A 14,371-nucleotide genomic window follows, 5' to 3' on the forward strand; every position below is an offset into this window, starting at 1 on the left:
CGGAATAATTCCAACTTGTTGCCCACGCAAAATGGAGTTTGTTGGGATGCTTTTGGCAAGAGCTGCATTCTTTGTGATGGCTTCCAGATGTATAAAGAGCTTCCAGTAATAATTTGCTATTCTATGTCAAGTGGGGGATTCCACAGATGTAAGGTATCATGTCATATTTTTCTTAAGACTTTTGTTCACTTGGCCACAGCCCCTGTATTTGTCAGAGATGTATCACCATGACATTCCCTGCCTTAGTCAAAATCCCTCTGTGTTAATGACACAGCCTGTCTTATTGTTGCAGAGGTGTGTCCACTTTACATGTCATTTACAGAGCCGTTTAATTGCAGTGTTCCTACTGAGCTGAGACATTCACTTTCAACACTCGGGAGCCAGGAGCTTGGCTGCTGTACAGTCCAACTGCACATCATTCTATTGAAACTCAGCAGCACAAGCTATACAAGCAGGCCTAGGTAGGCAGTGATTTGTGCATGCCTTAGATGAAAGCTTTGCTAAAGTATTGGCTGACTTAGGCTTTGCTAATGGCATGGCTGATAGTTAAACTAGTCAGATCACAAACTTAACAGTGTCAGAAGGATGTACAGTTGCTAAAGTGAGTAATAAGGATATATTAAGGGCAGGATGGTCTTGTGTATAAGGAATAGAATCATAGAGTCATAGAATAGTAAGGGTTGGAAAGGACCTTAAGATCATCCAGTTCCAACCCCCCTGCCATGGGCAGGGACACCTTGCACTAAACCATGTGGTCCAAGGCTCTGTCCAACCTGGCCTTGAACACCGCCAGGGATGGAGCATCCACAACCTCCCTGGGCAACCCATTCCAGTGCTTCACCACCCTCACTGTAAAGAACTTCTTCCTTATATCTAATCTAAACTTCCCTTGTTTAAGTTTGAACCCATTACCCCTTGTCCTACCACTACAGTCCCTAAGGAAGAGTCCCTCCAGCATACTCCTCTGATAGAGCACAAGACACAGAATGGTTAGAGATACAGGTGGGGTCTAATACACGGCTCCTTAGATCAGTATAATTTGTTTTGAGTGCTGTAGAGTTATAAATCACATATCTTCGTGCAGGCTCAGGGGATGTGGTTTTGTGCCACTTTTTGTGGGGAAATATAAGCATTAACATCTTGTTGAAACAAGCATGTTGGCAGTGTAACAATAAAACTGGCTGATTTTTTTGCTATTGAAGCAAGCCTATGGTGTTCTTCTAAATACAAGAATAGCATTGGCATAACCTGCCTCTGCACCCACCTGCAGGAAGATCTGAGGCTACAGAGCTATTAAGACAAGTAGGTATGCTAACAGCAATTGGTAAAAACAGTTATTAAAATGGGGTAGAGTCAGCAGGTGTTTACAGAGGTTATGTATGCAGAATTGCATTTGTTCTCTGGGGGAGCATTTGACCCCCATGACTGGTTGTGCCTTCACATTTACTAATTTTCCATCTATGTTTTTGGAGTTTGGGACCTGCTGGCAGATTATTTGATTGCTGTTGCATCACAAATGGTGGCTGAGTGATGTTTTGTGGTTACTCCATGGCTGGATTTTGAACCCAGTAGGAAGTGTTAAACCAGCTACAAGAAAGGGCTTTGTCTAGGCTCCTTCTCTGACACATAATTTCTAGGCGGAGATTGCTGTTTGCCTTCTCATCAACTCAGCCATTATTGAGAACACCTCTGCCCAGACAGACAAAATGTAGCAATGATAATATTGTGTGATTCTTTTTGGTCAATTGGTTGCAAAACATCCTACCTGTATTGGTGAAAAAAACCCCAAAGCCTGTGTCCTGACAGCCCTCTTTTGAGTTACATGGAAGTTGCATCACTATACACAGGCTCTGACAATTCATACGGTTCACACTGCACAACGGGAACTCTTTTTTTGGAGGAATATCCTTGTATATAGCAGAAGGAAGCTCTCCTGCTACGTTTAGGTGGTTCTGCCACTGTGCATAGCATATATCACTGTCTAATCATAGCTTGGTTTGGTTGGAAAGTACCTTAAAGCTCTGTAGTTCCAACCCCCTGCCATGGGCAGGGACACCTTTCACTAGACCAGGTTGCTCCAAGCACCGTCCAACCTGGCCTTGAACACTACCAGGGATGGGGCAGCCACAGCTCCTCCAGGCAACCTGTGCCAGTGTCTCACCCCCATCACAGGGAAGACCCTCTTCCTAATATGTAGTGTAAATCTACCCTCTGTAAGTTTAAAGCCATTAATTTTTGGCATCATAATTGCAAGTGAAAGCTACAGTTGATTTCACAGCCCCTAGAAACCCAGCCTGGCTTTTCCTCCAGGCTTCCTTGGTGCTCTTTGGAGTAGCACTGCCATATGCTAAGGTGAGATAAAAGTACCGCCTGACCTGCTAGCCACCTGCCTGTGAGAGGTTCTTGCACATCTCTCTGCTTGTGTGCAAAAGCCAACATATTCTTTCTTTGTATCCACAATATTCTTCACTGGTTTTCTTACCCATTGTCTCCATCTGCTTGTGTTTACAGCAGCTCTTTTCTTTTGCTCACTTGAATTCAAAACCTTAGGAAATATTACTCGTCGCATGCCTGACTTCCCTCTCCTAATGACTTCATTTCAGTTTCATTCTTAGTCACATTGCTTAAAATCTTAGCCTGGTTCTCCCCTTGCTTCTCTTTTTTTCTTCTTTTGCCTTTAAAAAAAATCATTTACTGTATGGATCCTATATGAATATTCATTGTAATTACTCTTTTATGTGTGTCTACTTCTTTTCAGTGCTGTCTGTATGTTTGAAATACCATTTTCTGCGTTGTTAAGTAACCTCCGCGCGCATTTGTTGTATTCCTCTTCAAAATAAGAATCCTTAACTGCAACTGGGGAACTAATCCAGACCAACCAGCCTTCCATTTCTTGGAGTTTTCTGTTCATTTGCTTATCATTTATTTTTGTATTATTATATCATGTCTACACTAAAACCTTGTTTGTGGTGTTACTGGTTGCCTAGCATAGATTGAAACTCCCTCAGCAAAGAAGTTGTGATTTTTGTCTCTTTCTAGCATACGAAATGTTTCTGCCAGACAGAAGTTGAGTCATAGAAAGATTTTAAGGCTGAAGTAGTTCGGCATATATATATTTTTTCTTATAATTAAGTTCTATTTCTCTTTTCTTTGCAGAAAAAGATCATGATAAACATGTTTTTAGACACATTGATGGCTGATCCACCTCCTCAGTGCCTTGTGTGGCTGCCTCTCATGCACAGACTTGCCCATGTTGAAAATGGTAAATAGAATATTTTCTTGTTTGAAACATGTGGCCAGAGCAGGGTTTCTGTTCAAAGTATGTAAATGTGCTGTCCTTTCTCAGGTAACAAAGCACATATGCCTTTGTTGTTCGTACTGTAATGGTCTTAGTCCCAGAGCATTTAAGCCCAGACTTTTGTTGGAGAGAAAAAGAATGAAGACTGATCCTTCATGAAATCACCAGCACCAATGTAGAACAAGTTTAGTTTCAGAGTTCCAGCATCACTTGTAGCGGAAGATGAAAAAACAAGTAGCAGAGAAACAATATTCTCTAAATGTTCCTGTTCTGAAGCTCTTAAAACCCTTCATTTGAACTATGCTGTACCATATGTTTTCAAGTGCTGACTCCCCAAGATTTTGGTTACCATTCAACTGTCTGTCTTAAGTAGCATTTGAGCACGAGTCACTTCAGTGCTCACTACTGGAGGTAAATCCTGAGCTCCTGTGACTTCCAGGCCTTTTCTTAGCTAAAATTCCCTGGCTTTACAGCCTATGGAAAGTATTTAAGGAGCAATAAAGGATGGAAAACTGGAGACTTAACAGTGAGAAAGAGTAATGAAAGAGTCACTGGCTGCAAGGGCTTTATGGAGTTTAGGGAAGCAAAAAGGTTTCCTGCAGAAAGTTGTGCAAGTGTATTGAAAGTATTTGTTGTTTATACTGGACAAAAGGTTTAATTTCTTGTACAGTTGCACCCAGCATGTATGTATGATGTTTTTTATGTGAATTCTAGAAAAAAACCCACAACTTTTCTTTTTCTTCAGCCATAAACTCCATCTTCCTACTGTCCATCAAAACCCCTGCAGTACTAGTTGTTACCTCTTCTTCTATTTAATGTGCTCATAGTCATTTGAAGGTGTATAGACTTCTTCCTTTTATGACAGGTAGATAAACTCCAGCCGCTGGTTTTGCCTAGCAGTTTACAGGCAAGGCTCAGCAGGCTGTCTTTAGCAAAGTTTTCATGATCTGTATTCCATTCTCTGTTTCTTGACATTTACGCATGGTTAAGTGTTGCTGCGATTTTGATATGCTGGGTTTTGGCATTTGTTTTGTTGTCTTCTCTTGATCCTCTTGCAAAGCATACCTGGTTGTGAATCTAATCTGCATTTATTCAGCAGTAAAGACGACTGGATTTGTGATGCTCAATGGGCCTTTTCTTCTTTATTGCAAAAGAAGGTGAATTTCCCAGTTGCTCTATGTATTTATGGACATTTCCCAATAATTGGGGGTCTCATCAAAAAACTGACTTTTTTTTTTTTTAAGAATTTGGAGAGGAGCAATTTCACAGAGACAGATCTTATGGGAAAACTTACCAAAAAAGCGAAGAGGTTGACTTGTTAAAATATTAGGTAAACTACCATACTGCAGAGTCTTTCCCATTCTCGTGTGACAGCTTGCATTAATAGAAAGGCAGCTTGCTTTCTTCTTCTGTTCTCTTACCCTTGTAAACTTGTGCTGCAAGAAAAGCACACGGGGTGGAATAAATATGGTAAAAAAACAGACAATGAGATTGTTTATATGAGTTACAAGTCAGAATAGAATTGCACAGAGCTTAGGCAGGAGTGAAATGCTTAAACATAAAGTTTGGACAGAAGTGACATGGTGGAAAGAACTGGAGATAATCCATAGACTGATCTTTTTTCTGCTTGAAAGTGCCTGGAGAAATTATTAGTTACTGAGAATAAAATCATCCTTACAGATTAGTACATGCATTCCTGCATGTACTATCTGGCAGCTTCTATGGCCCTCACGGTGTGATGGGGCAGCTCTATAACATGCCGTCTTCCTTGGGAGCAGTTGCATAAGCGCCCCTGTTGCTGATTCTTTCTTCCAAGCAGCAAGAGATTCTCATCACTCGTCTCTTCTGCCAGCAAGTCCCTGGATTTAATCCTGTGTTACACATAGGAGTCTTGTTACATTTAGGCTTAGCATTCAGATTTCTTCATAGAATAACTTCTAATGTTTGGGGCATTGAAATTATGTTTCTAATTCTTATCAGCCTTTTCTACAGCTATCTCCCAAGCTGCTTGCTGAATTATGTTGCCATCAATAATTCCTGCCACTGTTGTTGCTCTCTAATTTACTACAATTTTAGCTTCCTCAAAAACTTTTATTCTGTTGCAAGTGGTATTTTTGCTCCAGAGCCAGCAGCAGTTCCTCTGCTGAAACGTGCTGATTAGAAGTCATTGCAGCTGATGTACAGAGGTATGTGGCAAGCCACAGCAGGCTCAGCAGGTGGGATCAAGTCGGGATTATGTCTCTACAGTAAAAGAAGTTAAGGGAGGCTTGGTGTTGGGGGCCTGACGGTGGGAAGGTACAAATAGCAGATTTGAAGGATTGAGACAGTAGAAGAAATGAGCTTGGGATTGCGGGGACGCATGATAGGAAGAGAAATGTTGAGGGAAAGCACACCTCTGATTACAGATGTGCCCACTAAGGAAAAAGCAAGGCAGAAACTTTTTTAGTTTAAAGTCTGGGATGGGACATACACACGAAGTCATTTTTGCTATGGATCTGGATTGAGTATCTCCTATTAAATGGTCATTTTCAATGATTAAAAATCATAGAATCATAGAATAGTTAGGGTTGGAAAGGACCTTAAGATCATCTAGTTCCAAGCCCTCTGCCATGGGCAGGGGCGCCTCACACTAGAACATGTTGACCAAGGCTCTGTCCAACCTGGCCTTGAACACTGCCAGGGATGGAACATTTACCACTTCTTTGGACAACCGGTTCCAGTGCCTCACCACCCTCACAGTAAAGAACTTCTTCCTTATATCTAACCTGAACTTCTCCTGTTTAAAACTATTCCCCCTTGTCCCATCGCTACAGTCTCTGATGAAGAGAAGTCCTGAAGTGACCTGAACAGGAGAGAAGAGAAATACATTTTGCAACACCATGTTTTATGGCATTCAGAAATGAACAAAAAAATGTAATATCTACATTGGATTATACCACCTGCTGTTAAGGCAGGAAGGGGAAGCTGGCAGGTTAGGACTGGAGGAAGCTTGCTGTTCCACTTCATTTATTTGTGTCCCAACCATAGCTAAACTTTGTCACTTTCAGAAAAAGGAAATAAAAGCAAAAACTGAACAAAAAAGACCACCCACAAACAAACAAAAAAGTGCACCTCTTTGGTTTCTGTCTTGATGGCCAGACACCTTGCCCATGATCTAATAATCTCTGATACTGATTGTTCCAATCTTCTCTTCACTAGTCCTTTTGAGAGCGTGCTTCTTGCAGTACATTGAGTGCTGTCACCATTATTATTTTGCCTCATGTTTTATCTTATCAGAATGTTGTTATTGCTTTCTTAAATCAAGCATGTCAATTTCAAGTGTTTGATTCTTTGGTTCAGGACACTGTAGTACTGTTGTCCCCTTTTCATCAATAGTAATCTCTTCTAAATGCATGGAGTCAGAGAAGATAAGAGACAATTTTGAAAAGGTGGGGAAGAAGAGACAAGATAAAGTGGCACTCAGAGGTAAATGAACATGGGTGATGAGCTGATATCAGTATATTGGCTTTTATTAAGGTAGTGACCTCGTGCTCTGGCTTGGCGGGAGACAGCAGCCCTGCCCCAAGCAGAAAGGATATTACAGGAGAGTGTGTGTGGGGAGGCATCTGTCTGTGCAAGAAGAGGCTTTAGGAACCTGTGACTTCACCGATCTTTCTTTCCAAAGGCAAATTCAAATGTGTGTAAAGGTTCTTGAAAGATTTGCTTCATTGCTTCTTAAATTCCACCATCAAAAAGTTCCAACACCTTCTTGGACTTGAAGCTGGGGTTAGATCAGTGTTTAAATATTCTTAGGGTGAGAAAGTTTTTTCCTAATGTTCTAGCATGAGTTTTTTCTTATTGCAGTTTAAACCTGTAAGTACCTGGGTTTTGGCCACTGGCTCTGGAGAATGTATTGCTATTTTGTAAGTACCTCTTGCCTGTTTGATGATACCTTCTCACAGTCTACTCCTAGCAAAGATGTCTACCAGATATCATTCAGACAATTCTATTGCTTTCTCCTGTACATTTAATTAACCCAAATCTTCCTTGAAAGGTGATACCCCAAATCAGACATTTTTGATGATCGTTCAGGGTGTTTAGGAAAAGTATTGACCAGTGTGTGACCTGGAATAAAGCCCTTTGCTCATTAGATCTTTCCATTTTGGCAGTTGACTGCTCTGTGGTCTTTTTCCTATGAGATTCGCATCCAGGTTACAGTTCTTTCATCTACTGTCTATTTCCATCCATTGTGAGAATACCATGGGGGACCAATTTAGTAAGAATTACTGAAATACAATTAAAAGCTGATGACATTTGATGCCCGTTTCCTATTTTCAAGGTCAGTTACTCTGTCATGGAAAAACATTAGGTTGATGTGGCAAACGTTATCCATGGCTCATTTCTCTGTTGTTCTTCAGGTGCTTACAGTACTTGGCTTTATTATTTGTTCCAGAGTGTATTCTGCAAGTTAAAACAACATGGGAAGTCAGTAGTTACATAGATATAATTTCATACCTTTTTAAGGATCATAATTACAATTCATGTAATGTCCCTTTTAAATCCCCTGCTAGTTTTCTCTCATTCTGTTTTTCTAACTTTGCTTCTGAATATTTTAACCCTCGTTAATAATTTTTTCCCAGTTTTCACTTCTGTAAGCTTCCTTCTGAATTTTAGGGTATTGAGGAGGTCTTACACTTTAGCTGTATTGGTCTTTTACTGCAGCCTAGTCTTTCTCTGCACTGAGGTATCTTACGCTTGTTTCTTTAACATAACTTTTTTAAGGAACTGAGAATTCTCCTAACTCCAGCTTCCTGTTGAATTGTTTCTTCTTGTAGCCTACTTCCTAAGTGCCATGAGTTTACTGAAATCTGCTGCGCTGAAGTCACATTTTTCTCTCCTTCACTTCCCAAAATTCACAAAATCACTCTGTTGTCATATTAATTTAAGGTCACTTGTAATCTTTTTTTCAAGCAGTTTCTTTTCTACCGTTTGATACAAATCTAGAAGTCTTCCTTTCCATTGCTTTCTCTACTTTTTCATTGAAAAAAAAAAAAATTCACCAGTTCCTCTACAGTCCATTCCCAAGGGGTATTTGTATATTGAAGTCCCCTACCAGAATCAAGTCCTTCGCTTTATGTGGTGTTGCTACATGCTGCAATAAAGCATTGTGCACCTGATCTTGGCTTAATTATCCATGTCAATTCATGATCAGGTTAATGCTCAGGTTGACTTTGCTTTGATTGTTAACCATGTGCTTTCCATAGTTTTGACATATGCATCCACTCTTGAGGTAGCAGGCACTTGAGCACTGTTTAACTGGCCAGACCTTTCCAGATACCACCAGAAGTGGTATCTCCCTATGTTAACTTCATTGTCCTGTGCAGTATTGCACCAAGTCTCAGCTAGAACAGCTAAGTCGTCATTTTAATCATAAATCAAAACTTCAGGCTCTTTCTAATTCTCTTACATCCTTCAGTAGTTTGTAATAGATATATCTCTGATTACTTATGCTCTTAGACACACAGCAATGCGAAATCATTTGCTTCTGTAGTTCACCTCCACTTTCACCCTTCCGTTCTATCATCTCCAGTGCCTCATCTTCTAAGATGCATTTCATGTAGTAAGATATTGCCTTTACCTCATTCTCACACTCCTCTTTTTTTTGAACTGAAGACTTCTCTCCTAAATGGAGCAAGTGTGTGATTGCTTGTTCATGGGTAGAAGAACAGGGAAGAAGCATTTATTTGTTCTTTTTTAGCCTGCTTCTGATGGTGACTCTGCATGTCATACCTAATTTAATTTTCCAATTCTCAAGATGTTAAGATTTAGAGGCACATTGGGCATTACTTCAGTTTAAGCTGTAGAGGTACAAGAGGCAGCTCACAGTTGGGGAATAGCGAGGGAAGTTGCTCAGTGAGAAGTGATTCAGAGCAGAAGCCCATCGTGGTGCTCTGAAATTGTCTCTCCTGTGAAAAGCGCTCTCAGCTGGCTCTGGGGCAAAGGGATCTCCTTTGGCAGCAATTAACCTTTGCGATTGTAGCCTTTCTTCCTTTCCTGTCCACTGACATGTATTCTTAGTGTTGTGGGCTTCCGTGGAGACCTCTGGGGCTGAGTATATCCAAGGATGGAGAAATCTGCAGACAAAATATTGAACTTGTTAGGTGGAACTGCTATGTTATGATTGACTTAAGTTAATGGTTAATCTCACTGAAATTACCTGCTCTGCACTCAAAATCTATGACCTGCCCAGAAGAAGCTGGTTTAGTGGTTAAAAACCAGGGGGGGAGTGGGCACGTTTGGAAACTCCAGTAAAATTTGATGGTCAAGGTTCTCCTAAAGTTCACTTACTACTTTTTTTTTTTCTTTTTTTTTCTTTTTTTTTTTTTAATTTTTCCCCTCCTCCTTCCCCATCTCTACCAAGTCTTCCATCCTGTGGAATGTTCCTACTGCCGGTGTGAGAGCATGATGGGCTTCCGGTACCGATGCCAGCAGTGCCACAACTACCAGCTCTGTCAAAACTGTTTTTGGCGCGGCCATGCAAATGGTCCTCATAGCAACCAGCATCAGATGAAGGAGCATTCATCTTGGGTAACTCACCTTTCTTTGTCATGCTGAACCAACTGCCTCCATACTAACTTACTCTGAAAGTTAACATTTTATAGTAGAACTGCGCAGTAGGACTTGTAAAGGTTTTTACATAGAGAAAGCATATAAATAGGTAAAACTATACTGGTTTTGTTACAAGTAACATCAATTTATTGATCGTTGTCATGGTATTCAGTGCTGTTCAAAGTACACAAGACAGCACCATCCTCCTCAGGGCCTTACCACCTATGTTCTCTTCCCCTCTGCACAGCAGTCCTACTTTTCTTTTATTTTCCTCTGTTCTAGCTTAAAAAGACTTAAAGGTTGCAATTGCCTTTCCTCCCCAGAAAAGTAAAGCAGTTAGCATGAATGGTGTGCTCCAAAAGGAACTTCATCCAAGTGGCATCTTTAAATATAGTATTTCTTTTAGTGAAAAACTCAGTGTTGTCATTGTCCTGACAACTGTAAATATATGCATTGAAAACTCTTAACTAAAAAGCCTTAAAGAAATTATATGAGAAATAATATTCAGTTGGATAACTATGTGATAATCACATCTCAAGAAATAATAGACAATTTTAGATATAAACCCCTATTTTATGGTGAAAGATTGAGCCCAACCTTTTACTAATTCAAAGAAAAGTTCAGATGATGATTGGATTATAATTAGTAATTATCTTCATGAGGAAGAGTCATTATAGTATTACTGTTTAATTTAGAAAATTGGGGCTTAGAACCATTCAGTAGTTGGAAAGCGAAGACAGGAAAATTCAGTCTTAAATATTGTCCCTTTTTTAACTGCATGGGTAATAAACTTCTGGAATGCTTAATCTCAACTACCAGTAGATTATTATCCCCTTAAGTACACATAAATCCAGTCTGTATTTTTTAATACAAATACCTAACTAAATAGTGGCTCCAACTCTAATGTAGAGATTTCTTTCTGAAGCCATATGTTTGCTGCAAGTCAGGCTGGATGGACGTGCCCCATTCTGGTATCAGGAGCTGTGAACCTGCCGTCCTGCTTTGTTTCAGTATTAACTTTTGAGGCATTTGATTCTTTGTAGGCTGTACAGAATGAGTTGATTTTAAGCTATAATGTGAATTGGAGGAGGAGGAAGTTACATAAATGGAAAACGAGGATATGCAGACTTCTATCACTCTTCTGGTAAATTAAACAGTACAGATTGTTGTGTGAACGGAATCTCTGGACTGTCAGAACAATCCCTAGTGTTAGCGTGGACCAAGAGGCTCCCAAGGTAAGGATTAGGAGTAGCTCAGGTGAGGAACCATGCCTACTAGACATCCTGGCTGCATCCAGCTTGCTTTCAAGATCAGGAATTCACATTATCTGCCATCAGGACCAGGTAGTGTCTCTGGAGTGGTTTCCTTCCATACGCTTCCTCTAGCAGGAGAAGAGGGAGTTACACATATAGAAGCAACATTAGACAAAATGCAGAACTGGAAGTAGATCACTGGAAACAGCAGAAGATACTAGGAATTTTGCAGAACAAAAGGAAAGGGTAAGAAAATAGTGGTAGTTGGGAACCTTGAAAGAGGCTAGATTTTAATAGCCAATAAAAATATTGATACATTTGGTATTGAAAACAATTGGTCTAAAAGTCTGTAGAAGGAAATTTAGCAGCAGCAAATTTGGCTGTCCTTTACAGAAACAATATGCAACTCCTACTAGTAAGAAATTGCAGCAGTAGGTGAAATGGAGCGAACACTTTTCAAAGATGTACTTGTGTAAATCTGTTTGTACGAGGTTTGTATAGCACAACTACAGAGTTATGCCGGGACATGAGCCAAAAGAATAAAAGGCACAAAGAGTGAAGGAGATACTTACATTTCTTGTTCAGTGTAGGCAGAATCGAAATCAAAGAAAGATGAAATTAAAAGGCTAAAGGTTGTATCAAGGTGAAGCAAAGACAAAAGATGGAAATAGAGGACAAAAACGGAGAAGTTTGAATGAAATCTATCAGCTGGTGAGCTCAGGGAATCTGAAGTGTCTTCTCCACGTCAGTCTTCAGTAGGACACTTCTGCCTTCATTAGCTGGTGACTAGTACTGCTGGGAGAAGGGCAAAGCTGAACCTGATAAAAAGATGAAGAACATCCAGCAAACGGAATGCATTTGAAGGCATCTATTCTGGATGTTTTAAAAAAAGATGCAGTTCAGTACAAAAATGGCAAAGGTCTCGGGTGGGACTAAGCAGACGCAAAGTTTTGTGAAGGATGCACAGCTGAGGAATGATTCTGCAGAAAACATGTTGAGGAACACGATTGCTCACGAATGGAGCTTTCATCAGCAGTGTCGGACTTGTGGAAGCAGTATATTGGTGTCTAGAAAGGGAGACGCAACTGCAAACTACGCATCGTATCTTGGCACTGGCACAGCTTCAGCTGAAATAGCATGACCTACTTGTGTGTCTACTCAACAGTAGTATCTCAAAGGAAGCCTCAAAGACCCCTCCTGAGCAGAGCTGCAGAGATTAGCTGGCACTCTGATACCATAAAATAAGTTTATTTTTCCTGGGCTTTCAATCCCACCAGATCTAGCACCATCTTGTATGGTGTATTTTCAGAGTTTTGGAGCCCTAAGAGCCAGAAAAAGCGCTAGTAATAGGTATTTTCATAAGGTTCTTTTTCCTGAAATTCAAATGTGCCTTTGATAATTTTTCTGTACTATAAATCACACAGTATAGTGAGGTGTGTATATATATATCTGTAAATATAGGTATAAATATATATATTACTATAGTAATTACATAAGGTCAGGTAGAAACCTTGTTTTGAAGGAAGGGTTTTGCTGCATGAGCACACTGCTTGTTGAGGCCTGTTTGGGGGGAAGGAAAAAAACTTCAAACACGTTTTCCTTCTGGGCTATTTCAATTTTGTTTTATTAAATAGCCTTAAACACTGATTCGTTTAGTTATGTACGTGCAGCAGAACAGAAAATCAAATTGTTCATCTTGAAAGCGTGTAGATTAGTCATTGTTCGTTCTGTTTGTTTATTTTTGTAGTCTGCTAAGCTTAAGCAGTCTCTGTCGTCTGTAAATTTCAGGTAAAATGTTAAACCAGCCAAGTTACCCTCGAGGCTTCCACCCTTGGGTGTATGGTTTGATGGCTTATTATCAAGGATAGTTGACTTAGAATGCTCTTCCTGCTATAAATAATGGAATATTTGTTATTTATACCCACCCTTAACATGTTGGAGTGTGTATCAACAAATCAACCCAGTGTTTAGTTGTTTCTATAGTGATAATATCTATGGCTTCCGTTGGGAAGTCATTACACCCGGTACTAATCAAATCTAAACCAAAAGACAGACCCTTTTATCTACCGAGGTAAAGGCTAGCAATACTGTAAGTAGCTGTTAATAAGATTTTGCTCTCAGAATTGCATCTCTTGTATTTCTGGTTCATTTAATTTCCCATTTAAACTACCTTAAAGTTATTAAAACTTTTTGAACATGTTTTTATTCAATCCCCCATAAACAAGCTGAGAGGGAACACGGCGTTAAACAGTGTGCTTTGCATCCCCGTCTTGTTGCTGTCTGTGTGGGAACTTCCACCATCACATGGGCTCCTATTTTCAAGCGCCGTGAAAAAACCTTTTATAATTCTACATTTTCCAGCAGAGGGCATGCTGCTCCCGCGCACACAGGAAGAGCCCGGGACATCTGAGGCCACCACGTACCTGTTTTGCCACAGTAGGAGGCAGGGGTGGGCACCTCAGCTTCCTCCAACCTGCTCTAGTGGAAGGTGTCCCTGCCCATGGCAGGGGGTTGGAACTGGATGAGCTTTAAGGTCACTTCCGACCCAAACCATTCTGTGATTCTATGATTCTAAGCTATTGGAAAGGGAGGGAAGAGAGAGAGAAATTGGTAACTTTAAAACCCGCCCAATTTTCAAACAAATGTTCTTGCCAACCAAGTTTCAATTAATTTTTTATTACCTATGAATTTCTAAGCCTATAGTAACGATTGTTTACTAGACCCTTTTTATAGAGGTGGACATGATTTATACATAGACATTAGAAGGTAGAAAGACAACTTTTGGTAATGTAGTTTGTAGTTTCCAGCTTTTTAATTCCATGATGGAAGTATTATTTTTTTAAGAGATGTAACCTTGATAGGAAGGCAGGGGGACAGAGACAAGATCTATAAACCATTCTGAAATGACAAGGGTCTGGCAGCACGCAGTACAGGTGCAAGGGGGGTTCAAAGACATGAAACATCACCGTTGCATTGTACTGATAATTTCTCATGACTTTTGCACATAGAAAACAGTTTTCGGGGATATCTGTCAAGAACATCTTAGTTTTCCCAGCAGAAGGGGCCAGTCCATTTTTTATTTGATGCACATACCTTTGTGTGGATCAAGGCAGCTCCAAGACTGATGTTCATCCTGATGCAGGCACAGCTCAGTTTTGTCTAAACTTGATTAAGAACATACACACTCAGCACTTGCCATGTGTTTTATGGGAGGTCTCATCATAGTATGTTC

The 14,371-nt window shown here is 40.2% G+C and overlaps 1 protein-coding gene across 9 annotated transcripts in view; it reads left to right on the forward strand.

Moving 5' to 3' along the window:
* Window positions 1-14,371, forward strand: part of DTNB (dystrobrevin beta) — a 196,097-nt gene that overhangs the window by 41,127 nt on the left and 140,599 nt on the right. For all 9 annotated transcript variants that reach the window (XM_030491008.1, XM_030491010.1, XM_030491011.1 and 6 more), the window contains 2 exons: window positions 3,157-3,262; window positions 9,699-9,865. In XM_030491008.1, coding sequence (XP_030346868.1) covers window positions 3,157-3,262; window positions 9,699-9,865 — 273 coding nt within the window. The remainder of the gene's footprint in view (window positions 1-3,156; window positions 3,263-9,698; window positions 9,866-14,371) is intronic.

This window comes from Strigops habroptila, chromosome 6, assembly GCF_004027225.2.
Source record: "Strigops habroptila isolate Jane chromosome 6, bStrHab1.2.pri, whole genome shotgun sequence".
Taxonomy (NCBI): Eukaryota; Metazoa; Chordata; class Aves; order Psittaciformes; family Psittacidae; genus Strigops; species Strigops habroptila.